This window comes from Amborella trichopoda, chromosome 6 (assembly GCF_054954075.1).
Source record: "Amborella trichopoda isolate Santa Cruz 75 chromosome 6, AtrichopodaSantaCruz75HAP2 v2.0, whole genome shotgun sequence".
In the NCBI taxonomy this organism is placed as follows: Eukaryota; Viridiplantae; Streptophyta; class Magnoliopsida; order Amborellales; family Amborellaceae; genus Amborella; species Amborella trichopoda.
This window is the reverse complement of record NC_142341.1, coordinates 6,919,845-6,947,432: the sequence shown is the minus strand read 5'-3', so window position 1 is coordinate 6,947,432 and position 27,588 is coordinate 6,919,845. Positions and strand designations below refer to the sequence as shown.

Here is a 27,588-nt window from a genome sequence, read left to right as displayed (position 1 = left end):
ACCTTCACTTTTGGTAGCTGATGATGTAATAATTTCCTTATAATTTTATTAATAAAGTTTTTAATATTTGTCAAAAAGAAAAAAAAAAAAGTTTGGGGGAGTCATGTGTACGGATAGAGAGGCAGAATCATGAGAAAAAAAGATAAAAGTTTGAAAAAAAAACACGTGAAGAGAGAAAGATTTAAGAAGACATCTTTTAACATTTGTTTATGTTAAAAAGCGGGGTCAAAATAAGTTAGTCTTAGGGTTAGAATATATATTTTTGGGAAAAATGGAACCTAAACATATAATACATAAGATATTTATGCCACCCAATATGTTTTGAAACATAGGGTGAAATAAAACTAAAAACAATCTTGAGTGAAATGAAGAAACCGAGAAATGAAACGGGGTAATACATGGATCTCCATACCATCTAATATGTTTTGAAATATTGGGTGAAATGAAACCAAAAACAATCCTTAGTGAAATGAAAGTAACAACCAATATGTTTTGAAACCTTACCAATATGTTTTGAAACTTTGGGTGAAATAAAACTACAAACAATCTTGAATGAAATGAAAGTAAAAACTGTGTACAGATATATTTTCTCTATAAGTAATATCAACTATATAATATAAATTATATAAAATATTTTTTTATATATTTTAAATTTATAGAGCCGGCCCGACTCCTCCCATCTAAATTGGAACTAGTCAAGTCCGATCCAATTTGGATTCGATCCAAACTCAACCCGACCCTTGGTCATGACTCATGACTTGATGACTTGAGAATTCCGAATCGAATTTAGGAAGGTACCCCTGGTGCAAAAGAAAAAAAAAAAGGGCAGGGAGAGGAGCTAGATAAAATCAAATTTACAGCAGAATCTGGCTAGTTGCTGGGGCTACAGTGGCTCCCACACGATAATGGCCTCAAATCTATTTGAAAAGCCCACAATTTGCCTTGCTCCCTCTCATGTTTTGGCCATGGCGTGTTGCACCCTTCATGCCCGAGAGTTTCACAGCAAAGAGTGGTGTGAACCTACGGCTGCTGTGCTCTAGACTTTCTCACCTCAAATGACGGGCTCTGATGGCTCTAATGGTCGAGCCAGGGCTCGTGGCCTCGTTCTTAAGGCTATCTTTCTTCTTGGTGGTGCTCTGATTCTCAAGAGATTTACTAAGTCAAGAACCAGCTGGGATCATGCTAGAATTATTGCTGATGCGCTTAGTGGTGAGAAGGTACCTAAGTCACAAGCTGTTTATTTGTTCTTCTTCTTTTTTTGTTGTAAATTTCTATTTTAGGGTGGAAGTTTATGTGAGTGTGGTTTATGGGTTTCTTAATTCTCTCTCTATATATATATATTCGAGTTGGGTTCGTTTTGTTGAGTTGTTTCTCAGTTGGGTTTCATGGATTTTTTTTTTTTTTCTTTAATGAAATTGTAGCTCTCTCTGAGAATATTTTGTTTGGTTCTTTCTGAGTTCGGTTTTCCTGTGTATTTTTTGCTTCCATTTTTTAATGGACTTTTTTAGTTTTCGAAAACTTTTTCCCTTTCTCAGTTGGGATTTTATGAGTTCTCTTTGCCGCTTTCTCTGCTAATGGTTAACGAGCTTAATTAGTTAATGGCTTTGTGCGTGGGCATTTCTATGAACTTTTTGGGGTTTGAAATTTTCTTTGAGGATTGTTGATTGATTTGTTTAGTTCATATTCTCAATTGGATTCATTTTGTAGTTGTAACTAACTTTTAGCAATTTTCGACTTTTTCCATTAGTTTTCCAGTGAGCAGGCTTCGAGAGACCCTATGAACTACTTCAACTTGAGGTATGCATGCATGTATTCTTGTCTCTTATTGTTTGATGAAATGCTTCAGTATGTTATGTTCCGGATTTGGCAAATTGCAAATCTCCTTTCGTATTTTGAGTCATTTTTAGTAGGTTGCTGGTTACCTCTATTGAACCTTTGGTTTTTATTCTTTCCTCACCGTAATTTGTTAAGTAGGTAATTAAGACCAGAGTTGAATAAGAATTGATAATTGATAATAATTGATTCTATTTTTTTTTTTCTTTTCAGGGAGGTTCTAAAGATTATAATTAAGGGGTTAGAGATAGGTTCTCTCATGTAGAGTGTTATGCCATTGTTCTTTTCTAAGTAGGTCGCTCCACTAGAATTGGCTATTGTTTGAGAGTTCTTTCTTGCCTTTCTTTACTGGGCAACTTTCTATATGTCAACATATATAGATAAGTTATCTGTGTCTGGGTACTCTCTCTGATCTTGTGGACAAAAAATGGCAGAAAACTGGCCACCAGTTCTTAGCTGAACCCTTACCCCATGCAAGGCATTTGAATGGAACCAAGTGTCAATAAAAACACCAAAAAAAAGGAAAAAAATATAAAAAACCTTTATTGTTCGGCATTTAGAAACCAATGTTTTGTATCTAGGCTGTGTTGACTCGGACTCGGCTGAGTTACTTGGATTCTGCTGAGGTGAGTAACCATGCCCATGCTCAGGGGCTAGGGTACCTATACGGTACTTGGGCTAATACTGTACAGACTTTCTTGAGCACTGATGTTTAGATACTCAACTTGGGCTTGGGGCTCAGGTCCTGCTTGCACCGTGTAACTCAGTTAAGTTGACTCGTACTCGCCTGACTAGTGTACAGTGCCAAAAGAGCCCCAAAAAAATAAAATAAAAAATGATTGAAAATATAATAAAAATAAACTAACAAAAAACAACATAAAAATTTGAAATAAGTTGGAATAAAACATGGGTTTATGAAAAATTGATTTATAGTTGGAGACATTTCAGAAAAATCGAAAAAAAGAAAAGGAAAATATAAAAATGAGGCATATGACTATGGAAACTTAAAATCATAAGAAAGTATATCCAAATTGTGTATAAAACATTTATAAATTGATTTCACAACATAAACAAAATTTTTGTATATTTTTTAGTGACCTGAGTTTTACCCAAGTAGTTGGCTAGGCATGCGGCCGAGTCCAAGTCGACTCAGCCAAGTCCCTGAATGCCACTGAGTATTGTAGAATTTGGGTGGACTCCCAAGTTCTACAGTACTCTGGCAGGTCACTATATATAATACTCGCCCAAGTAGTGTTACTAAGTCAAAAACAGGAGGGGGGGTGTCAGAAATCTACCTCTCTTTTGTTATGATTTGTGATGAGAGAGAGAGAGAGAGAGAGATCATTTGGGAGAGGTTGAGCAACTTTTTATTTTCTTTCTCATTACCAGGGGGTTAGTTCGTCCTTTTTAAATGGTTTTTCTCTTTATTGGTATGATAGGGCGTTCATGAGATGACAGTTTTTGCTTTGGGTGTTTTTTGTTTTTTTAAGTGTTGTTTTTTTTCGTGGCGGGGGGGGTGGGGGTTGTTCCTGGCGCCCAGTGGATCAAGTGTGTCTAGCTGTCTCTCTCCTCTATGAGCTCGAACCTAAGAGACCTTGGAGCTGCTGAGATGAGCTTATAGTAGAACACAAGGATCTGTGGTGTGAAGGGGGCTATTTGGCCTGTTAAGTATGGAGGGGGGAGGCCTTGGTCATTTTCCTAATTTTTTAAGATATAGGGGACGCAAATAAAGTTGAGCAAGATATATCATCCCTAGATGAATTGGCAATGTGAAGCGTTCAATAAATTCATTGAAACATATTTGAGCTGTTTCCATGCGAGCCTTCCAAAACAATGGGGTCTGGTGGATTCCATTAGTGGGCTTCTGGTATAACACCACCCATCTTTCCTTTACAAAAACGATACCATTTGAAGCTGTGTATGGCCACCTCCCCTGTCTATGACATCAATCATTCCAGGCTCTGCAATTGCCCAAATAGTAGCGTAGGAGTTATGAAGCCATGATCACAACATTCAGATCCTGAAAATTTGCACATGGCTCAGTATCAAATGAAGCAACAAGCAGATACGCATTGAATGGAGCAGGAATTCAAATTTGGGGATATGTTCTTACACCTCCAACCATGTTCCCAAACTTAAAGTACCATATAAGGGCATAAAAACTAGCTCCTAAATTCTGTGGACACTTCAAGATCATCCACAAAATTGGCCGAGTAGCCTGTAAAAATTGGTGCTACCTGCATAATCTAATATACATCCTGTGTCTCATATCTCATTTCTCAATAAAAAGGGTGGGGTTGGAAGTACCACAAACTCTTCCGCAATTCACCCAAGAAGGGTATACGGTAGTTGAACCAAAACCCATTTTGGGTTGGTGGATGTAAAAACATGAGAACTGTGTATTTACAAGAGCTTTTAGTGCAATTGAGCAACATGGACTGAAGATTCGACTTGGGAGCCAATTCTGTAGTTTAAAGAAAGGTTTCCACTATCAACCTTGAGGGGTTAGCTTGTTCTGTTCTGGATTTTGAGTCATTTTGAGTAGGTTGTAGGTTTCTGTTTGTTAAATTTTCAACCTATTGACTAATGAGTACCATTTTGTTCTTTCCATGATGCTAATGTGTTAAGTATGCATTTGATATCAGGATTGGATAAGGATTGATGGCAATTGATTGTAACCGTTGATTGTACGCAGGAGTTTTGTTTTAGGGGAGAGTCTAAAGATTTTAAATGAGGTGGTAGAGGTAGGGGTAGTCATTTTGAGAATTACTTTTCTGGCTTGGTTGGCTCCTTGAACTGGCGATTGCTTATGTATTCTGTCTCATGTCTTTCTTTATTTTCATTGTAAGGAGGTTGGCCCCTCGAAGTGGCCATTGCTTTATCTATTTTTCTTCCATCTCTCGTCTATTTTTTTCTATTACTCGCCCATATTTTTCGGTTCATAACAATAGTATAATTTTCTTCTCTTCTCTTTTGTGATTGCTCTTGATTAGGTTCTAATATTCATGGTTCATATTTTCATTTAGTTTATTTTGAATTCCGGAAAAGGAAGTTGATTTATCTTTTCTGTCATGTTCCCTAACTGGCTTCTTCTGTTTCTTCCGTTGGCAGAACGCTTACCTGCCCAGCAACAGTGATGGTTGATGGTTCCAAAGTCCTTTATTTCGAACAAGTTAGTTTGCCTATCTCAGCATGTATTGTTGTTGTTTTCAGTGCCATGTTAACAATTTGAATTAGAGCCAACATGCAGCTTTTATTTATATGCCAAAGCTATTTTGGCACATCTTTGTCATGAAAATTTATATGTTGTGGTCTGTTTATTTATTTATTGATGTGGCAGGCATTCTGGAGAACTCCCGAGAAGCCCTTTCGACAGGTATGATGACTTCTTAGGTTTACATGCTTATGCTTGAAACCTGTACCATTTTGAGAAAATTTCAGCTGTTAAGTTAGATTTCTTTGGGCAAAGGGCATGCTTCTTTTTTATATCATCTGTCAAAAGTTGCTGTGCCAATCATTAAAGTGTTTTTGAGTGAAGAAATACCATCTACTTGTTAGTTTTTACTTTTCTATTGATCGCATACATGTTTGCATGTCCTTGGAGGTCTTCCACGTCTAAGCTGCTATTAAATTCACCAGAAGTCGACATTCCTTATCAGCTACATCGTTTCGGGGTTTACCCCATCCCCATGCTGTATAGAGCGCATTTCTTTTTTTGCCAAAAGATACTATACTTCTGCAGGAGTATATTTTCCATTTACTCCCCATGGTAAAACCCTACCTTGAATTAATTTTAAGACCCCAAATTTTGAGGATGTAACATCTTCAACCCATAGATTAACCTCAATGAAAGAATTTCTAATTGTACCCTCTATGCACTTGAAAAAAATAGTGTCTCAAAATTGAATAGAGACCATCCAATTTTAGATGGTGAGATCTAAGTGTTAGAAAACTCAAATCTCAATTTGCTTTTATTGAGAATAATCATCTAGTAGTTCTTAAGTGGTTCCCAAAATTTCATATTGAAATAATTCTCCCAAGTAGGCCTTCTAACTGAGGGAGTAGAAGTAAACTATGCTCCCGAGGGAGCATAGTATATGTGCTCTTCTTTTTTAACACATTTAGAGTATCAGAAACTTCGCCTTGAAACTTTGCCTTTTAGAATCTCTTCTACCTATGTTTGCTTTGCTATTCTTTTGTTCTCTATCTTGGATTTTGTATCAATTTATTTTGGGGCTTTCTCACCATATGCTACTCTCCCTATTCTAGTAAATTGCCAAATACTCTCCTTCTAATTCAGGTTTCTAGTCCCTTGATGATTGGAGTAAATCATTACGTTGTATTGTATTCCTCTTCATAGTGTTTTAAAATGTGGCCGCATCGACGCATATGCGTCCTCATCAGGCGCTATGTGCCACCTAGCACATCCCACTTTTCCGCATCAGAGCCACATTAGAGCCACATCTCTCTGCATCAGAGCCGCATCCCGCATCGATCGCATCAGGCCGCATAATTTGTCCACCACTTTTTTCAAAACTGTACGTCTCGAGCAGGGGCAATAAGGTCATTTTGATCTTTGAAAATAGGGGGAAAGGGTTTGGGGGGTTATTAAACCACCCAAACAACATTTTTCAGCCACATTCGTGGCTTTTATTGGATCGATTGAATAAAAAAAAAAATTTGGGCAGAAATTTTATTTGTTGAAGTTCTTCGATTTGTAATACAAGACACTATAAACTAAAAGTCCATGAAGATTAAAAATTACAAATCGAAGAACTTTTCCCAGTACTTTTCAAATAAAATTTGTAACTTTAAAGAGTTTCATGGACTAATACAATAAAGATACAAATTAATGAGTTTATAAAATTGATTGATCTCTATAAATGCTTTGATATCGTAAAGTTACAACATTTTAATAAATTTATAAAGTTTATAAAAAGTGTACAAATCAAGTCGAAGAACTTCATGGAATCTTTTCAAGATTAAAGAGTTTATAAAATTTGTAACGTTAAAGTTTTTGGTTGCAGATTTGTGCTTATGGTTGCTGATTGTTGAATGTTTTATGAAGCTAGTTTCAAGTTTCTAGTTTCTATCAGGGGATAGTGGATACAGAGTCTCTGACAGCTAATACTTTTGGAGTCAATGAATAATCTAAATACCTATTATCACATATATCACCTCCATATTTTTTTCTACGAATTAACCGATTTTTTTCAATTTTTTAAAATTTTTCTATATTTATTGACCGCATCGTCGCGATGCACCCGCATTCGGATCGTATCGAGCCGCATTGGCCTTCCCAACGCTTTTGGCTGCATCCACATTTTAAAACACTGCCTCTTCATAGAATCATCGGGCGCCAAAAGTTTAAAAATTGTTCAAATTTCCCAGTTGAAGATTTTATGAATGATCAGTCATCAGTGTTTCCCTCATGTTGGAGGCTGTTCATAAGATTTTGAATCATTACCTTCTTGGAGATGGTGTGGCCATACAGCATGAGTCATCTCCTCTGTGGCTGTCAATAGTATGTTGAATTTGAACTGAGAGGGTGAAATTTTGACTCGAAAAGAGATGAGTTTGATGTTAGCCTTTTCAGCTTATCTATGACCACATGCTACTTGCTTGGATGCCTTCAGTGATTTGATTTGCTTGATGGTAACTTGATTGACTAGGTGAAGAAGGCTTCAATTTCTCTTCAATGGTAGTTTTATCACTGTAATTCACATGCATATAAAATCCAAGTTGTCTATTAGATTTGATATTGCGGGCGTTTTTAAAAGGAGAGATGTCAACTATGGGATGTAATACTTGTTTTACTTCCTTTCTTGGCTAGTGGCAACCATTTCTGATACCCTCTTTTCACACATATTACAGATTAATGCTCAGTATTGCTGCATTTAGATTGAAGATTTGTTACTAGTTCCTTTATTGATGATACTGTGCAATATTCCCAAATAAAATTTACCAAAAGAATATTCTAAAGTTTATCTTTTTTGCAGAGGTTTTACATGGTGAAGCCTTGCCCAAAGGAAATGAAATGTGATGTTGAGGTGAGAGCAATTTTTATGCTGTTGTTGGCTGGTGCTACTTTACCAGCATATATCATAAAATTTCATTGATTTGCCATTTAAATTGTTAGGAACTAATTAGTGTTAATGTATCATTTTGCCTGCAAAATGGATTTTATGTATCCTTCTAGTTTGAAAGATGGAAGTCTACCATGCCTCTGATATAGAAGATTAGAAAAGCTATCTTCTTTAATGCTGTATGATTGTATGAAACTAGGTACTTGGAAAACTTGTTTTTGGCACTTGATTAATTTACATGGTGCCGAAGCAGTAAATTAGCCCTACGGGAAATATATAGTGAAGTGGGCATGGAAATGTAACTGGTTGGAATGCCAAGTGAGTATTTTGGTCTGATTTAAGTTCGTTTTCTGTAGGCTCATTAGAGGGGCACATTGAATTAGTTTGATAATTCTAAATTGCGCTCTACAAGTGAATCATGTTTGGAAGTTCGTGTGCATATAGGGTAGCCAGTTGCTGGAGGAGTGAACTGGATGTTTTCCCATTAGCTTTAATTTCTAATGGATGGTGCAGGCAGATATGTTTGTTGTTTTTATGGTAGTTGTTGAGGTGTTCATCTAGGAGAGCTCTTAAATTGTGAAAATTATTTACTGTATTTAATCCCCTTAAATCTGATGTGCCTTTTTCCTCAAGAAAACGATGTCATTGTATATAAATTAAGATTAATAATATATATGCTATGAGAGAGGGCCGTGTGGGTCAATTAGAACCCAATGTGGCACTGACTCATTATCCTTTCTTCCTTTTGCCTCCATTTGATTTCCCCTTTCTAAACCCCTCTCTCTCTCCTCTCTTTCTCTCTCTGGATCTTCAGCTCTCTCATTCTTCCTCTTCTTTTCTGATGTATATTTGAACGTGGTATCAGAGCAGAAACTTCGGTGATGGTTCTTGCAACCCTAATGGTGTAAACTGATTGTGCGAGGATGTCCATCAGCTGTACGGCAGAAACCGTAAATCTGAAAACACGAGTTTGGGATGTAAAATTCTGATTTCAAGTTCTTGATGATGGATTAAAAAACCCTATATCTGGTTGGGATGACTCGATTGTGTTAAAAACCGTAGATCTGGCTGGGATGATGTTAAAAAATCCTAGATCTGGCTGTGTGATGATTTGATGGTGTTGTTTGAACACTAAATATGTTGCAGCCTTGTTTTTGAGTTGTGAGACTCAGTAATTATCGAGATCTCTTGTAATAATGGTCTCAGATCCCTGTGGGCATTGAACTTGAGTTGCTGATTATGTTAATCATAGAGTTTTCTTGGTTTGTACAGCCTGTGTTATGGTTAGCATGTCTAGTGTTAATGACTCCTTCACCATTTCTTGTAGTCCGGGTGTGACCTCCCATACGAGTATCTATGGACATAACCCAGGACTACAAATTACGACTGTCAAACTTGATGGAACAAATTATTTAGAGTGATCACAATCTGCAACATTTTTCATTAGTTGAAGGGGAAAATGGAGGTACCTCAAGGACAAGATTATTGAACCCGAAGAAGCAGATTCCTCACTTGAGAAGTCGGAAACCGAAATCTGACCGTAATGTCTTGGTTATTACATTCTATGTAAACAACGACTGATATGAGCTTCTGGTTCCTTTGAATTGTGACAGAGATCTGGGACTTGGTATTTCTAACCTATTCCTAAAGCAAAAATGTGGCTCGCGTGGACCAAGAGAGGAAATTTCCCATCTTTGATGGGAGGGAAGGTTTCTTGCTGCATATTTCTCGTTACTTCGTAGCATGTAGGAGTTGGACCATTACCGGTTGTTTTGGCCAGCCTAAAAGGAAGATGAGGAAAAATACAAGCAATATGTAGAGTAAAACAATATTTTTAAGTTCCTGGGGAATTGAACCCTGAGTTTGAATTAGCCAAGGTTCAAATACCCAGTAGGGACGCCCTTCCTTCGCTCAACCAGGTGTATTCCTGTTTTAAGTTTGCTCATTACCTCTTAAAGTCAACAGAAGGGAGGACCTTGGAAATTTGGAGAAGAGGTGCCAAATCAAGGAGATAGAAGTTAGGTGAAATTTGATTATTGTGGGAGATAATATCGAAACTTGTTGGGATCTAGTTGGCTGGCCAAGTAAATTCAACTGTCTAGGTCAGTTCAATGCTCATAATGCTTCATCGACTGGCAACGCTGCTGTTAGTACTAATCAGGCATTCCCCAGCGCACTCCATCAGGCATTCCCCAGTGCATGGAGTGTTCTCCTGAGTTCAGGAGGAGAGTGGGGAGCAACATCATGGTGTTAAAGAGAGAATTAGAAATCTATGTTCGGCAGAAACAAAAGGAAGTGGAGACGACCATGGGCATAGACCTTCGAGCCAGTTGCATACCTCTGATCCTGGCAATTCCTATAGATCTTAGCATGATGATTATGATCTGCCCGTTTCTGTACGAAAAGGTAAACGAAGTTGTACTGTACCACTCAATTAGCAACTTTGTTTCTTATGAGTCCTTGTCTACTTCCTATTGTTTTTATGTTTTCTTTGTCTTCTGTTTCTATTCATATTTGAAGCTTTAGCTCATACCAAGTGGAAAGAAGCTACTTGCTAGGTGATGAGGGCATTAATCAAGCATGGTACTTGGGAACTGATAGACTCTCCTGAAGAGAAGAAATTGGTTGGTTGCAAATGGGTTTATACTGTAAAGAACAAGGCCAATGGTACAGTTGACAAATACAATCAGTTGCCAAGGGGTTCACCTAGACTAGTGGAATAGACAATTAGGAGAAATTTGTTACTGTGGCTAAGATGAATGTGATTTGTGTCTCTTGTCCCTAGCAGCTAGCTTGGATCGGTCGTTGCACCAACTGGATGTCAAGAATGCATTCCGTCATGAGGAGCTGCATGAAGAAGTGTTCATGGTATCTCCACGTTTGTTTAGGGCTCTTGGATATGAGGGAGAAGTTTGTAGATTGAGAAAGGTCATTTGTGGACTAAAGCAGTCTCCCTGAGATTGGTTTGAGAGGATCAGTGGTGTTGTTCAAAGAATTGCGTATACACGGAGTCATGCAGACTGTACCTTATTTGTAAAACATAACAGAAGTAAGTGCCATTGTCGTGATTGTATATGTGGATGATATTGTTGTAAAAGGTAATTGTTCTAAGGAAATTCACAAACTAGATACTCCTATGGAACAAAATCACAAACTAGATGACTAAAGTGACAAATCTTTCAAAGATGTGGGTATGTTTCAAATGTTAGTGGGCATGTTGATATATATTTGACTTATACATCCTGACATTACATATGCCATGAGTGTGATTACTCAGTTCATGCATGCTCCACGAAGTACTCATCTTGGAGTTGCTTATAGAGTTCTTAGATATCTAAAATCATCATATGCCATGAGTGTGATTAGTCAGTTCATACATGCTCCATGAAGTACTCGTCTTGGAGTTGCTTATAGAGTTCTTAGATATTTAAAATCATCATCTGGTAGAGGACTACTATTTACTAATTATGGCCATTGACGACTTGAGGCTGACATAAACACATATTGGGGGCAACCTTTTAGCGTGGAGGAGTGAAAAACAATTAGTAGTAGCCCGTTCAAGTGTAGAAGCAGAGTATCGATCCATGACTCATGGTGGGAGCTTGGTTTTCCTGTGAGGGGTCAATGTCCTTGTATTGTAACAAGGCAGCCATTGGTATAACTTGCAATCTGGTCTAGCATGATAGAACCAAGCATATATAGGTAAACCGATATTTCACTTGAGAAAGAGTTACTACTAGGGAAATTTGGCTTTCATATGTAAAACTGAAGATAAGCTAGCATACATTCTTACCAAGGCCGTTGGGAAAGCTCGAATACAAATGATCCTGAGCAATCTGGCACAAGGGATATTTATGCTCCAGCTTGAGGGGGAGTGTTGTGAACGTTAATAACTGTTTTCTATTGTATATTTGTATTTAAGCCCCTTATGTGTCTTTTCCCTCAAAAAAAGAATATTATTATATGAAAGTTAAGATTAATATAATATATACTAAGAGAGAGGGCTGCACGGGTTAATTAGAACCCAACTTTGTATTCTCTCTCCCTTTTGCCTCCACGTGATTTCCCCTCTTTAAACCTCTCTCTGTCTTTTTCTCTCCTTTCTCTCTCTAGATTCTCAGTTCCCTCATTCTTTCTCTACTCTTCTGCTGTATGTTTTAACTATTAACACGTAGGTTCCTTCCATGGCTGTGATATGGTTCTAGTGCCACATCCTCTTTGCGGTGCCACCCTAATCTCTATATGTTAGCCCAAATGCAACTTTTAATGCCCTTTCTTCATCACATTTTATGGCAAACTTGTCCCTTTTAATTGATGCCTCTGCCATTGTGTGTACTTCAATGATCACATATTGTTCTACTACTAATATAACAAAGACAGTATATACTTTATGCATCTTGTATAAATATCAACTCACTCTAATTTGCTAAATCGTCAGTGCTAGATGTTTCGTGCTGGGTCTATTGATTTGATTCTCTTCCCTCTACCCACAAAGACGACGTTGACTAGCATTCTTTTGTTGGCTGTCCAAATTCCTTTAGATGCACAGTCTCTTTAGGCATGAAGTGTGCCAATAGCCTTTAGTCATGTGACAACCCACGTATCTTTAAGTGAAAACATTCGGTGAAGTATCTAGAGACATATATGCCCGCCCTCTCACCAATCTAGTATGTCATATCCAGAGACTATGAGTTGATGAACTATCAGTCCCCAGATGCACAAATCTCAAGTTAACATGAGGTGTATCATTCATTAAGCGCAAAGCAGCCCTTATTAGTTCATTATAATTCTCATAGGAAACCATTAATAGGAGCCAATGCCATTAACCTGTTCCTTTCACTTTAATTTGAGTCATAGTATCCCCACTGATCTGACAAATTGTGCAAATTGTCTTCCCGGTGGATTAATTTCTATGAAGAGTGCTCAGCCTACTTCAAGCAATTCTCAGGTACTAAAATCAGCGAACCTATTTACTGGAGTGCAGGTGGAAGCATTTGATGTATAATTCTCTTTGCTTAACCTAGTTCCTCAGATCATATGAAATGCTTTTTCCTTTACATGTTTGCGGAACTGCTTCTCAATTATTATTGGGAAGTTTTTGAAAACTTTTTGAAACTTAATCTATTTCTTTCATGATAGTCATTGTGAAGGGGCAGTCATCTCTATAGCTAATGAGATAGCAATCACTGCAAAGAATTAAGAGTTGCAAGACTCGGCCAGTCATATTGTTATTGAAAACTTAAAAGAATTTGACCTCACATATCAAGTTAATGATAACATGATAGTGAGGCATAAACTTCAAGAGGATTGCAAGTTTGGGGCTACTAATTACTTCTTTGACTGCTCTCTTCAAAGTTTAGTAGACCAATAAAAGTAATAACACATGATTTATGCCTGCTATGTGTTTGTATGGCTTTGCTGTCCGACTTCGCAACTTCTATTTCTTACACAACCATCATATTGCTATGGGTCTTTCTCTAGAAATTTTCTTTTTCTCTAGCGGACTGGTATGGCTATCGTTATGTCTGGAAGCATGAGTTTGGTCATTGATGGAGAGGCCAGAATGTTTTTGTTTTATTGTTCATATATTAAATAAGGATAGTACCTATGAAAATATAGGGAAAACATGCCACAATTTAAGGGAGCTTGGAAAACCTAATCCCATACAATTGATGAAGAGTGAGACAAGGGGACCACTACTGCAGTCATGGCTGTTATGGTTAACAAATGCCATTAAAAACATGTTCTATTAAAAAGTGGGACAGTTTTCCAAAACCACTTAGACACTGTCCTTGTTAAAATTTAGCAAAATATCGCAGTTTTTTTTGTCACAGCATATATGTGTTGTTCAAAAAGACTTTATAAAAGATGGAGTTCAGTTACTTTCTTAGAGTTTGAAGTTTTTCCTTTTCTAAATTTTCTTAAATGGGTGTCACGTCCTTATTTTTGCTGATTAGATAAACTTACTAAAACATTCTTTGCTTGTTAGATAAAGTAATGAAATTGAACTTTGCTTACAGATTTATCAAATAATTCTAAGAAAATAGTGGAGATAATCAGTAAACTTACTAGAAGATTGGATTGGCTTAATGATTCACCAAGGGTTGAAAAAATACTGTACCAAAATATAGTGGTGCAGGTAACTACCCTCTTGAAAAATGTTCCAATTTTCTAAAACAAGCAAATTCAAGGATGATTTAGGTTTTTGTTGTTGCAATTATCCCATTGCTTTATTATTGGGGCATAAAAAAGTGGGTTTCCAAGATTGAACGGCTGATCCACATGCTGTACTCTCTCTCTCTCTCTCTCTCTCTCTTGACCTCTACGCCTCTCCCTCTCGACCTCTACATTTATATTATTTCTGATAAATCCACTTTATCATAGGAATTTTTGATTTTTAGTGTCTCCTAAATGATTTATATATTCCTTTCTAATATGCATGGACTTGCATGTATATCTTTTATCGTTCTTTTACTCCATTTTTGGGCCAAATCCAAACTATCTCCATATTTTGTCTGTTTCTTTGTTCTGATTTTTTTACTTTGATATTTTGGACCAAAACTGAATGACTACAGATTTATTTGTTTACCTATATATTGTCATTACCAGTACAGCTAACTATGGTCCTGTTCTGGTGGGTTCTGCTCTCTTTACCATCCATTTGGTTTGATGTTGATGACTGATGACCCGATGGACTATTGTTCTTACTATTGGATTATGGTATATAAGTTCTATTGTTTTCTTACACGGCCTATCATGCATTATGACCGTCTTTATGTACTGAAGGCATTATTGCTATTCTTGAGCAGCTGAGTTCCTATGCGATAAGGGATGTGGAAGAGTACAAAAATTTCTGTGATCGCTCAAAGGATCAGCGACCTCAGGCTGAAGAAGTTATCGGTGTAAGTTCTTATTTCATTTATAAAAGGGAAAGTATACTGCCATCTAATGGACTATCATAAGTACTCCAAGCTACATCTTCTTCCTGTTCCTACTCCTGAATGGCTCGAGATTACTGTTCTCCAGTGAATATCCTTACAGGCCACACTCCAGTTAATCTCCAATCATCACTTTGTTGGAACTGATGGTGTATGTAAGCATGAAGTATCGTAAACCCATAGTCAGTTGGTCTATAGTATATTTCCCTATGAAAAAGTGGTCATAGATAGTTGGTATATAGTATACTTCCCTATGAAAAAAATGGATCCATAACTCAGTATAATTTAGTTGCTACTTATTGCTGAAAAAACTTTTTGTGCTTTTTCTTATTTGACATAATGTTGAAATGATATTTCAAAAAAAGATATGTTGAAATGAAACACAATTGTATTTTATTTCTGAATATCCGGATTCGATGTAGCTCTCTCTCTCTCTCTCTCTCTCTCTCTCTCTCTCTCTCTCTCTCAAACACATGAAAATCTAGTTTGATAACGATCTATATTTGCTCTGTAGGATATTGCAGAACATCTAACAAGTATATATCTTTCACGTTGTGAACGTGGAAAACGTTGCCTATATGAAGGCTCTACACCTCCTGGTGGCTTTCCCAATACATGGGTACTCTCTCACTCTCTCTGAAACACACTTACACATGAATGCATGAATGTATTTGTTTTCTGAATCTTAGTGAATTTGAATTATTTATACCTAATTCTACAGTTTTTATGCATGGATTTTCACAGAATGGTGCTTCATACTGTACCTCAGAACTTGCTATCTTGAAAAACAAGGAAGTGCAAATTTGGGACAGGGGTTATGATGATGATGGAAACCAGGTGGGTTGTCTCTCTCTCTCTCTCTCTCTCTCTCTCTCTCTCTCATGGCATTCTGTTGTTAACAGGTATGGGGAGTGAAGGAAGGGCCATACGAGTTCAAACCTGCACCCACGTCAAGTTTCAATGATATGTTTTCCCCTTTAAATGTTCTCCCAGCCTTGTCCTTTGAAAAGAAGAAAATCGAGGATTCATACAACATACCTGAATGACAACCCTGACTGCTTTTGTATATACATGTATAAGTTTCAATTTCTATGTTTTTATAGCTTTTGAATTTCCATATCCCCCAATAATTTCTGTAAATCTTCTCACTCCCAATCCTGAATATTATTCTGGCATTCAAGATGGGAAACTTATGCCATTTCCTCGTTATCTTTTCCTTTTTCTTTTTTATATTTTATGAAGTATCTTCCTTCAGCTGCTTTAGATATTTACAGGAAATTTACTGACTGAAAACGAGATAGTTTCATTACATTTTCAGATTCTGAAATAATAGATTGTTTACATTGAATCACACTCACTATGTTTCCAAGTCACTTCATTTCAATCGTAATAGTAAGTTGTACATGTATAATTTATATAAAATAACAAGTAAAGCAAGAATGTATCACTCCTTCAAAATGAAGAAAATAACTGAAAACAGCAATTTCCAAAGTTATTAAAAGTGCCATTCATTTCAAAATACGGTAGATCCTCTGTTCTGATACTTAATAACCAGTAGACTCTCTTACAATTTATGTTCAATGACTTAATAACCACTATTGCTTTACCATAATTTTGCCAATCAATGCATCTTCATTTTCTTAAAATTTATGCAGAAGCATGAAGCTGGTGTAGCAATATACATTACCAGAATGTTTGTTTTTTTTTTATTACTGTTGCATTTTTCTTTGTTATAACATAATAAGTTAATGAGATTGTATTTAATGAGACCATTTATCTTTAATACAAAGAGGGCACAATCAGTCTCAGCCATTAGATGTCCAATCGAATGGCTTGAGGTGTGTCATGAAGCTTAAGAAATTTTTCTTTGGACTTCGAGTTCAGTCAAAAACAATCATCTTATTCCGAATGTGACTTGCAGGAGTGATTGTGATCTCTTTATACTAAAAGTAAATAGTCTCTTTTTATATATTTTTTCATATATTATTTATGGCAGGAGGGTTCCATCTCGGGATGTGTTATGATGGTCAACATCTTAAACCAATAGAGCCCAAGCCTAAATTTGAGATTGGAAGGGATATAATGTAATGTCTATTTTATTAAAAGATAAAATGTTTAATGACAAATTCTTGATGGTTCCACCCATAATTAAACTATAACTAATTTTAGAAGTTATTTTTGATGCTATGTTAGCTGAAAATTTAAATTTAACATTTTCAATGGAAAATGTAGGTGATAAATGAGAACTTATAACATGGTTGGAAATTTGTATAATGGCAGTGTGCAAATAAATCAGAAAATCAAGTATCAATTCCATTTTGGTCAAAGACGATGGAGCCAAAAATGGTTGTTTTGAGAGAAAAAGCTCCAAAAACATGTCGAGTAAAAAACCCTTAATTCGTTAAGAAGTGGTTGAAGAAAACTAAAAATTGGGCATACATGATTGTTTGTGTGTGGAAGGCAAAATCATTTTGACAACTTTTTTCTAACTAATTGGGTTCAGTGACACGGTCATTCTATTTTATTAGAAGTCATGTTATAAGTGTGTGTATCTTTTTTCACTACTTTCAATCATGCCTTTTGAATCTTTTTTTTTGCCCTTTTAACCTTCCACTTGAATTAACTCTAACTTTTAAGAGGTGTTGTATTGGGTTTCTGACATACATAGTCAGTCTACGTAAGTCCACTTTTTTTTAGTTTATCACCTATTGTGCCACACCTAAATTCTCTTGAATGTATTCATTTGGAATTTTATCTTTTCTTGTTTTGTCATTCATCCATCTCAACATCTTCATTTCAAATACACTCCTATGAAGTGTGTTGTTTCAAGAAAAAGTTATATCAAATTTAAGAAAAAAAGAGAAGAGTTTCAGCTCATGTTGCAAGTAATCAACTAATGAGCTAACAATAATTTCTTGTTGCTCCTCAAATGAGATATATCTCATTGTTCTTAAATGAGATATATCTCATTGTTGTAAGGGAAAAGTTTATATAGAGACGAGGCTCTAAACAATCAAATTTGAACCTACCTCAAAAATTTTATTAGAAGAGATTGTTTTGATGCCCAAATATCTTCAAATTGATCATCTCGACATCAAGATGCATGGACATGATAAAAAAAAAGGGTTGCAGTGTTAGAAATAATATATTTTGTAATATATTTTTGGACCATTAATTTTCAAGATTTTCAAGTTTTAGATATGTCGATCTACCTTATTTTTGAAGCTTTAAAATTTATACATAACTATAAAAATATATTTTAAAGATATCACAAATATTTCTAATATTAAAACCACATTTCCCGACACTATTTGAAGGTAGGCTCTAATTTGATTGTTTAGAGCCTAGGCTCTATACAAACTGCACCCTTGTTGTAAAGTGACAAAAATAACAAAGTGAAATAAAATTAAGGTAGTTTTATAATTTTTTTAAATGATACGATATAGTAATATTTTATTCTACTAAAAAAAAACTAAGATTTTTGAAGTTATTTTAAAAATCGCGCCTTCTAAAACTGTCTAAAGATAAAAGTTTATACAAGGGGTTAACTTTGTACTATAGAAGTAACATGCACCTCAAAAATCCTCTATAAAAGAGTGTTCCAATGCCTGAAATCCCTCCAATTACATCTCAAGATATGAATACAAGAGAAAATAAAATTTGAAGTCCTACATGGTGTTTCTTACGACAAATTATCTTGATCATCTATTTTCAATATTTTCAAGTCGTTGTGGATTGACTTCATCTGTACTGTTTTTATAATTTTGAATTTTAGACCTAGGGATGGATACTTATTTATAAGCCATCATAAGGTTTCCGATATCGAGTGTACTTCTCCGAGTAAAATTTAAGGTAAGGAAGGCACTTCATATAAATTTCCAGCTCATCTAAAACAACCCAATGTTCTTGAAGAAATAAAACACGCTATAAATGTATTTATTGCCAAACATGAACTTTATTAAATGAATTATTCTAAAATATTTTAAAGTTATCATTAGACAATAAAGATATGACATATTCTCATAATTTATTATCTTTAAAAATTAATAGAAAACATTGCTACTTCTAAAATATTATAAGGTAACCCCAATAGATAACATAGAGATGAGATTGCCATGATTTATAATTGGGGAAATCCATCTAAATACTCATGATAGATGAACTATTTAATATTTTTATTATTGAAATAGTTGCAATCGGGTAAAATGTTAAATAATTAACCCAATGAGTATTTTAAGATATATCCCTAGATGTATAGTATCAATAAAATACATGTCCACGAAATGTAAATTCATAGGCAATTATCAAAATACTCATGAGCATCCTAGTATTTACCATTTTATACGTTTGCAACTATTCCAACTCGTGATCATGTGTGTTTTTGGACGTTTTTAACTAAAATCAAACAATATGTGTCGAGATAAACAGTATAACTTTCACGGATATTTTGATAAATTTCCCTAAATTCATAAAATAAGTTAAATGCAGGGGAGTTTTGGGAACTTCTACATGTTGGAAGTTTACCCTGTTCAGTTTTGGTATGTGAAAAGTGTATTGATTATTGAAAGTGTGTTCAGATGGGAAATTAGTTTTCTAAATAATATATAACATGCACCCGAGTCATTTTGTTGTAATGAATAATGGCCTGTAAAAATGCAAACCTCAACAAAGTCCAACTGTAGTTCCACATTCTTGCCATTTAATATCTCTCTCTAGACCAAGTATAATCAGTATCTGAACGAGATTTAGGGCACATTTATTTTGCGTGAAAATATTTCGCGAAAGAATGAATTAACTAATGGTTAGATGTGGAATATTTTCACACTAATTTATCCTTGTACAGGATTTCACAACAGCAAATTAGTGTGAAAATAATCCGGTTTAAACACGAGTAGATTAAAAGGTACATAGCCTCCAAAGAGTAGATGAAAAGGTACGTACATAGCCTCGAAAATGCAAAAGAAATGAAGAACGCTTCTTCAGAATTCAAAATTGGCAAAGCGACCTGAGATTTTAGAGAGAGAAAATGAAGAAATGTTTTCTATGGCAGAAAAATATAAAGGTTGTCTGGCCCTGGCCTCTCATATTTTACTGGAAAGCGTTGTTGAGGTAAAAGTATAAACCAGCAAGACCAACTACTCCAATCACAATGCCCACTGGTAATGCCCTCCTGCAAACCATTTTTCAATCAACAACATCAGTTCCTCTCCCCCCATCTCTCTCTCTCTAACTCTAATTCTCTCTCTCTCTCTCTCTCTCTCTCTGTTTGCCACAATAAACATGATGAATTCCTCACTGTTTCTCTCAATAAAATAAAGGAAAAATTTGGGATTTATTCCTCACATTAATGAGAGTCAAATTTTAAACTCACACAGATGTAATCTGATCTTTGTTATTATTTATTAGACTTTTCCAATCTTTGCTTAGGAGAAGCTATGCCCAGTTTTCAAATATTCAGAAACAGGAACATTTTACGAAATATTTGAGAGAGAGGGCATACCCAACAGCTTCATCTCTCTTAATCTGAGCCTTTCGAGCTTTGCGAACGTCTGTATCATTTGGGTTCTTTGCCACCGACAACTCGTAAGGCCTGAATCTTCGCTTAGGAGCTCCACAGACTGCACAAAAAATACCATCATCAATTGTAGAGAGGAAGATAAAGCGAGAGAGGAAGAGAGCAGTCATGAAGTAAATAACCTGGGCAGAGGAACTTATCAGGAAGCTTCTCAAATGGGGTCCTGTCGTTGTAAATGTACCTGCAAGACAGAGATAGGCAAATTCAGCCGTTTAATCAGAAAAACAATACAGAAAATATAAAATTCAGAGGTTTAAAAAGCAATTGCATAGATTTAATCACAAAACAAGTTAGAAAGAAAGAGAACTAAAAAAAAAAGAAATTAGAGACCAGTAAATTCAGAGGTTTTTGACAGGAGAGAGAGCACAGTACCCGCAGTCTAGGCAAATGTAGGCCTGTTTAGAGGAAACCCTCATACTGAATTTGGGTGCCAAAGCTAAAGTTGCAGGTTTCTGAGCATGGGGAGGTAGAAAGTGAGATATAGAAGTGGCCCCGTTAAAGAAAGAAGACTTGAGGGCCATGGCGTTTGCTGGTGCTCTAAGGCCATGTTGGGGCGATGGCGATAGAGAGGCAGGGTTGGTTTTGGGCGAGAGAGGGACTTGCAGAGCCATTAGAGAGAGGATGGTGGCTAATAAGATTACAAAGAACTGTGGGTTTTGATACAGAGAGAGAGAGGAGGTGATGATAAGACTATGAAGTAATAGAGGGCTTTCATGAGAGAGAGAGAAGGTTTTAAGTTAGAGAGAGAGTGGGAGATGGGGTAGAAGCTTGTAGAGAGAGAGAGAGGTTTGTTGATGTTAGAGAGAGAGATTGATGGGTAGAAGGTTGTGGATGTGGGGGCGTGGAGAGCATTACTCCCACAAAACTTGCACTTTTCTTATCACTTTCTCTCTCTAAGAGGGACAGTGTTTCTTAATTCTCTCCCCTCTTCTCTTGGAAGGGTTCTTTCTCTCTCTTAAAAATAGTTTCTCTCTCTAAAAAAAGGGGACAGTGTTTCGTAATTCCAATGAATTGGGTGGACTTTTTGTAGTATTTTTATTTTAGAGGGAGAAATAGTGAGATAAATGGAAGAAGCTGAGGTCGAGGGTTCAAATCCTTAAATGAGTAATCACTTTCAACGGTCGCTTGGGCCTTTAACAGGCTTTTTTTTTTTTTTATCTTTGCAGATGATGAAAGATGGCTGCTCTTCTTTCTCTCTCATCCTCGACCACCATTATTTCTCTTTCATCTTCTCCTACTCTCTCTCTCCTCCCGAATTGGCCGAGACCCACTTTGAATCGCAGGCTGAATTTGCAGAAAAGAGAGAAGAAACGTCAGAGGTTAATTACAGCGAGTTTCTCTCCTGATCCTCTCATGCCCTCCTTTCTCTTACACGAAAATGTTGGGTATTCCCAGGCCAGCTACTACACCTCTCTCGGCCTCTTTGTCATTTCAGTTCCTGGACTCTGGTCTCTCATCAAGCGCTCTGTTAAATCCAAGGTTTTTACTCTCTCTCTAGATGGCACTTGTTCCAGATTGTTTATTGAATGAATTGGTTTTTTGTTTTGAGGTAAACACTAATGTTCTCGAGTATGTGTCCAAATTCTTCTTTTATTGAGTTGGGTTTTGGATTCTTTTTTGTAGATTGTGCAGAAAACTTTTGTGGGGAGTGAGAAAGAGGAGGGGAAGAAGGCCCCCAGTCAAATTGCAGGCGAAATACTTTCCTTCTTCACTCGCAACAATTTCATTGTTTCAGACAGGGGAGAAGCCATCACGTAGGCTCTCAGTTTTGTCCATTTGATGTAATATGACATTTCAAATTTGTTTTTGAATTGTTCTTGCAGTTTTAACTTGACCTTCCATTTCTTTTTGTTGGGGATTTTATTGAGGGGATTCTTATGAAAAATTGATTCTCTTTTCAGCAGCAATTGATGATATTGTCTCGCCATTAAGTTTTATTTTTGGTACTTTTCCTCATAGATTTATATCTTATTTTGGTATTTTTGGGTTTGTTCATTTATCAGTTTATAAACTCTTTGAGACTCTACAACTTTACAAGTTTGCAGTTTGAATATTGGCTTTGGAGTTCTTTGTCAATGCCTATTAGCAATCTGAAATTATACACCACTTGCTCCAAAAACTAATGAGGAACAATGAAATTTAGTTGTTAAGTACAACTGAATTTTATTGAATTAAAAGTATAATTGAACTTCACTGTTTCTCTTTCTTTTTTATTTTTATCCTTTTTTTTTTCTGATTGAGGGATTTGAGTAATTCTCCCAATTAACAAACAAACAAAAAAATAAAGTATGAAAGATCAAGAGATTATGCCCTCTCAGAACCTGCAAGGAATCCATCACAAAATGAATCTCTCCACGAGTCTGAGAAAGAAAAAAACCAATATTCTTTTTTGTGCACACTTACATGCATACAGGAAAAAGGACTAACCCCTACCCTATTTGGCTTCACGTGATGCCCAAAACCAAAAGGAAATTTGATTACTTCCTATCTATCCAACTAACTTTTATACGAGAAAAATATCAGTGAAAAAGAAATACCAACTAGGATGGAGGATGCTACCTTCCAACTTTCTATATTAACCTAATATTGCCTTTAACATAGAATTCTTCTTCCTCTTCCGATGAAAAATCCAGCAGTTCCTACGTAGATCTCTTTTGATCTGCATCATAGAGCTAGATAGAGAAAGTGTATTCCCTTCAAAGACTTAGTCCACTGTTCACTTCATGTCATTTTAGAGTAAATTGGGATTCAACTTGTGTTCCCATCTAAGATGACCTGATACTGGAATGAATATGGACATGGATATGGGAAATGAGGATGCTGCTCTGCATTTCTTAAAATTCAGGATATGGATACAGTTATCCTAATTAACATGGCTATAAGAATATATTATAGCTTGTATTCTATGGTCATATGTGCATTCAACACATTTATACAAACATAGAGTATAGCATAATGCATAATTCTATATTTTTTTATAATTATGTCTTTTTATAATTACAAGTATCCTAGCAGTATCCAGCATCAGTATCATTGCCGACAAGGTTTTTTTTAAAATTGGCCAAAGCTTCAGCCTTCAGACGAAGCACAAAATTGTCCTTTTTTCAATTATTTTTTATTTTTTAAAAGAATTTATTTGTAAATTTTTATTATTTTAATATATATCTATATATAAATATACACTCTATTTATATTAAATTTTAAAAAAAAAATCCAAAAATTTCCACCGAATTGTTTTTTTTTTCCAACCAAACCGAAGAAGGTTCTGAAGCGAATCTGACAATACTACTGCGAATGTCCATTGTCCACCATCAGGAACACATAGCTGACACCCTTTATAGTTAAGGATACCATATTCATTGGACTATGTTATACTTCTCCATTTAGTGAATATGTTGCCTGATTTTCTCACATAGACATTGTTTTATGATCGATAGCAATGGTAATTTCTTTTACACTGAGAAATCAACAATCTTTCTTCATACCCATCTAATATGCCACAAACTTTCTTCTTCTTTTCTTCAACTGTCCTTTTGTTTATTTTTCAAATTCGTCATCTCTGTCCTCAGGTTCGAAGGCATGATGGTTCCAAGCAGGGGGCAGGCTGCATTGCTTACATTTTGTACATGCATCAGTTTGGCAAGTGTTGCTCTTGTTCTTACTATTACCATACCTGAAGGGGGCAATAGGTGGTTCTGGTTAACAGCTTTGAGTCCTCTAGCGTAAGTATGACCATACTGTTTGTGTTATTTGGTAGTTTAGCAGCAGGATTTAAACTGAAAACATATTATTGCCATCATCAACACCTTAACCAATCAATCCCAAGTTCGAATCTTAGGATTTTACATACTTATGGGAAAGTGTACAATAATCCAATGGACTAACCATAGTCCATTGGTCATATTATCCTCCAAAGAAATGATGGACAGTAGCAGTGGGAGCATGTGGGTCCACGATTGGGGTCATTTTCTGTTCAGTAGGTCCACTGCTCAACTGTGCTCCATTTCATTTGCTGGTCATGACCCCAATGGACTATGTTTTTCCACAGTCAATTGGACTATATTATACTTTCCCCTCCCTTCTTTTCCCTGTTCTTCTGTTGGATTGGTCACATTTCTTTACGATTTTGGGCTCATCTAAGATGGTTGTTTATGAACATACTCTTTGCAACATCAAATTCTTCCATTGCAGTGGGGCTTACTATTGGAAACGAGCATCTCGAAAGGAACAAATCAAGGTTAAGATGATTCTAGCAGAAGATGGTTCTCTTTCAGAGATCATTGTTCAAGGGGACGATGAGCAAGTAGAACAAATGCGGAAGGAACTTAATCTTATGGAGAAAGGGATGGTATATGTTAAGGGCATCTTCGAACGATAAGGTTTTTCTCCACCGAATGATTCTATATTTATCATTTTAGTGTTTCTTTATATTAAGGAAAAGTTGTTAATGAATCAGCAGGTGCAAGAGCCTGCCGACTCACCAACGTCAAAAAACTCAAGGGGCTCATATGGTGTCAAGTTTTTCTCAAAAAATTCACATTTTATATATCGAAAATTTTATTTTATTATCATATTTATCATCATCTTAACCTAGATCATGAATCCCTAGAACTTTTAATCCACCTAGATAATGAATCCCTAGAATTTTGGATTAAAATCCATCTTTAAGATGGTTTAAGAGGGGCCCAGCCCCGCATATGTACAATATGAGTCGGCTGACTCATAGAAACCCCAGCCTTATATTAATGCAGTCTAAGTGGTTTCTGTTCCTTTTATTCATGGGGTCTTTGTGAATGTATGAGAGAGAGCGAGAGAGAGAGAGAGAGAGAGAGAGAGAGAGAGAGAGAGAGGAGAGGAGTTACATACTAGTATCTCGTGGACAGAATCATTGTGTAAATGTGTGTTTGTGTTTTGTTTCTTTCTTACGAACGAGGACGGATTTTACCTTGTTCTTTTCAAATGGTAGCTGTATACTGCAGATTTCTTAGTCTCACCCCTCCATTATTTATGACAATTCCTTTGTGATAGTCACATCCAATCTTTTGATAATAAGTCAGAAACCTCATCCAATCCTTTATCAGTACGACTTGTGGTATGCCCCTTCCGAAATCACTTCAGAATTGGTTGATGTTCAAAACCTTATTCTTCCATCGTTCCAAGAAGCCTGGGCACCTCTTAACTAGACCAATATCAATCTGGCAATAAAACTATTGTTTTAAAGGCTTTTGGACCAGATTATCCAGTTCTTTTGGTTTCATGGGAGTTTGATCTGTGTTGGCACTTATACATTGGGACCACAACATCCAGTTTGGTTCAATTTAAACCAAGTTTGATTAAGGCCAAGCATATGTTTGATCTAGCATCATTTCTTCATTTTTTTTTCTCAGTTTCTTAATGAACTGAACCAATTTTGTTGAATGCTCCTAGTTTTTCTTTTCATTCTTGTTTTACTTGACAATAAGTTGTTCAAAAGAATTACTAATTGTAGGAAATTTTGTTACTCCCTTTCATCCGATTCTATTGTTTTCAAGCTTGGAATCTACAGCAGATATCCCCTGGCAAACCTTTCCTCATTGTTCTACCAAACCTGGTGTCACTGTTATGGTAGAATTAGTGTATAATGCGCACACAGTTTTGGGATTGAAGTGGCACAACTTCAGCAATTGTTGCCAAGTTATGCCACTCGGAAACCACAATTTTTGTAATCAATGGTTGTCCTTGGATTGATATTTATCAGTGTCATAATGTCACTGCTTCAAGTTGTAGAGTGTAGTTTGTTGGGTCTATAGGCCAGCATAAGCATGACCGGCTTCCCTGTAGAGTACATATGCTACTACTATGCATACCACCTCATTTGAGACCAAATTGTATGATATAATTAGCAAGGAAGGAAAGGGAGGGAGTTGACACCATTTCATGTTTGTAATGATCGCGTTTTAATGTGTCATGGTGTTTCTATCGCATTGATCCATCGAGGAAAAGGTATGGAAGATGCGGGTCCAGGTCATAAGTTGTTTTTCCTGGTAAAGACACCATTCTGTGCTCTTCTTTATACTTTCATACTCATCTTGCAGCACCACCCGACCATACCTCATACGTTTTGCTTGGAAAATGTAGAGGCTCCACTATGACTTGGATATTAATGGCGAATTCTTATGAAGCTCAATAAGAGATTCAGGAAAGGTGGATCACAAATAGTTAGTGATCTTCTGAAAGTTTCTCATAATAATATAAGGGATTGTATAAAATGAGACCATTTACCTTTGGTATAAGGAGGTCACAATTATTTATAACTATTTTAATGTGAAGTTTGAGAACTTGGGTGTCTCATTAAGTTAAGAGAAAACTCTTTTGAAATTTGAGCTTGGTCAATGGAATAAATGCAGCCACATAATTTCACATCAAATGGTCAAAGATTAGTTGTGACCACCTTATACCAAAAGTAAATAATCTCATTGTATATTTCCTCAATACAATTATACATAAGTGGATTACATGATCGGGAGCTAGTTCTGCTGGGATATAAGGGTAGCAATCAAGAGCTGTATTCAAGAGCAAATACCTTGATGAGTTGAAGCTTTTTGCAAATGACATGAGCAACCATGAAAAGAGAAAATTTCATTATGATAAACATGAATTTGATTGCTTCTTTCAATCAACTAGCATTATACATTATTTGGGGTGAAGGATTTGCTATTATTGCTATTATTATTATTGCTATTTAGTTTTTATTTTATTTTTCCTTAATATGGATTATGGATCGGCTATCAATGAGACTACTGGCTATTAGTGAGATTATTGATTGAAAACCTTCAAATATTTCCTGCAGGTGATTTGTATTGCTATTTTTTTGTAGGCAAGAGGGAAAGCAACAAGCTAAGAGTATGAAAGAAAGGGTTCTACAACACTCACTGTGGATTTATTTTTGCAGTGCTAAATGGCCCCTTGAGTTAGGACATAGTGGGTGAAACAAATAGTCAAGGCATAGCAATGGCTCTCTATTCTTTCTTCTGGAAACAAGTAATAAATGTCATTTCATCATCTTTTCCTGTGAAATATTTAGAGGGTATTGTTGAGGAGGATTTACTTGTGTTGGTTAAATGCCCCATGTTTTTTTTTTTTATTATTAGTTAACTATTGTATTGATAGTATAAAG

The 27,588-nt window shown here is 36.0% G+C and overlaps 3 protein-coding genes across 6 annotated transcripts; 2 read left to right on the top strand and 1 right to left on the bottom strand.

Annotated features, from left to right (window-relative positions):
- The first annotated feature begins 678 nt into the window (after nucleotides 1-678).
- On the top strand, nucleotides 679-17,184 carry CRL (crumpled leaf). 3 transcript variants are annotated; one of them, XM_088868845.1, is made up of 9 exons: nucleotides 679-1,217; nucleotides 1,748-1,797; nucleotides 4,945-5,005; nucleotides 5,174-5,209; nucleotides 7,833-7,883; nucleotides 14,729-14,821; nucleotides 15,372-15,476; nucleotides 15,602-15,694; nucleotides 16,854-17,184. In XM_088868845.1, exons 1-9 carry the CDS (start codon nucleotides 1,056-1,058, stop codon nucleotides 16,902-16,904), a joined length of 702 nt encoding a protein of 233 aa, XP_088724971.1. In that variant the 5' UTR covers nucleotides 679-1,055; the 3' UTR covers nucleotides 16,905-17,184. The 3 variants fall into 3 exon arrangements, with proteins under 3 accessions (XP_088724971.1, XP_088724970.1, XP_088724972.1); XM_088868844.1 differs by lacking the exon at nucleotides 16,854-17,184 and adding an exon at nucleotides 15,760-16,210; XM_088868846.1 differs by lacking the exon at nucleotides 16,854-17,184 and adding an exon at nucleotides 15,760-16,210 and having other exon boundaries at nucleotides 714-1,209.
- A 2,565-nt stretch (nucleotides 17,185-19,749) lies between these two features.
- Nucleotides 19,750-21,800, bottom strand: LOC18434313 (Rubredoxin-like superfamily protein). The gene is made up of 4 exons (XM_006844386.4): nucleotides 20,805-21,800; nucleotides 20,555-20,613; nucleotides 20,358-20,475; nucleotides 19,750-20,027 (listed from the first exon to the last, which is right to left on the bottom strand). Exons 1-4 carry the CDS (start codon nucleotides 21,041-21,043, stop codon nucleotides 19,946-19,948), a joined length of 498 nt encoding a protein of 165 aa, XP_006844449.1. The 5' UTR covers nucleotides 21,044-21,800; the 3' UTR covers nucleotides 19,750-19,945.
- On the top strand, nucleotides 21,508-27,533 carry CCB1 (cofactor assembly of complex C). Of its 2 annotated transcripts, none has more exons than XM_011625090.3 (5): nucleotides 21,508-21,911; nucleotides 22,056-22,186; nucleotides 24,002-24,154; nucleotides 24,624-24,811; nucleotides 27,289-27,533. In XM_011625090.3, the coding sequence occupies exons 1-4, from the start codon at nucleotides 21,609-21,611 to the stop codon at nucleotides 24,808-24,810; spliced, it is 774 nt and encodes a 257-aa protein (XP_011623392.1). In that variant the 5' UTR covers nucleotides 21,508-21,608; the 3' UTR covers nucleotide 24,811; nucleotides 27,289-27,533. The 2 variants fall into 2 exon arrangements, with proteins under 2 accessions (XP_011623392.1, XP_006844450.1); XM_006844387.4 differs by having other exon boundaries at nucleotides 27,262-27,533.
- The last annotated feature ends 55 nt before the right edge of the window (nucleotides 27,534-27,588 follow it).

What these genes read in the sequence shown, in the direction of transcription:
- LOC18434313 (XM_006844386.4), bottom strand. Translation starts at nt 21,043, where the DNA reads ATGGCTCTGCAAGTCCCTCTCTCGCCCAAAACCAACCCTGCCTCTCTA. An exon ending in TGATAAGTTCCTCTGCCCAG is followed by an intron (nt 20,476 to 20,554) that starts GTTATTTACTTC and finishes TTTTTTGTGCAG; the next exon opens with TCTGTGGAGCTCCTAAGCGA. An exon ending in AAGAGAGATGAAGCTGTTGG is followed by an intron (nt 20,028 to 20,357) that starts GTATGCCCTCTC and finishes AATGGTTTGCAG; the next exon opens with GAGGGCATTACCAGTGGGCA.
- CRL (XM_088868844.1), top strand. Translation starts at nt 1,056, where the DNA reads ATGACGGGCTCTGATGGCTCTAATGGTCGAGCCAGGGCTCGTGGCCTC. An exon ending in AAGTCCTTTATTTCGAACAA is followed by an intron (nt 5,006 to 5,173) that starts GTTAGTTTGCCT and finishes TTGATGTGGCAG; the next exon opens with GCATTCTGGAGAACTCCCGA. An exon ending in AGGCTGAAGAAGTTATCGGT is followed by an intron (nt 14,822 to 15,371) that starts GTAAGTTCTTAT and finishes TTTGCTCTGTAG; the next exon opens with GATATTGCAGAACATCTAAC.
- CCB1 (XM_011625090.3), top strand. Translation starts at nt 21,609, where the DNA reads ATGGCTGCTCTTCTTTCTCTCTCATCCTCGACCACCATTATTTCTCTT. An exon ending in GACAGGGGAGAAGCCATCAC is followed by an intron (nt 22,187 to 24,001) that starts GTAGGCTCTCAG and finishes CTCTGTCCTCAG; the next exon opens with GTTCGAAGGCATGATGGTTC. An exon ending in ACAGCTTTGAGTCCTCTAGC is followed by an intron (nt 24,155 to 24,623) that starts GTAAGTATGACC and finishes CTTCCATTGCAG; the next exon opens with TGGGGCTTACTATTGGAAAC.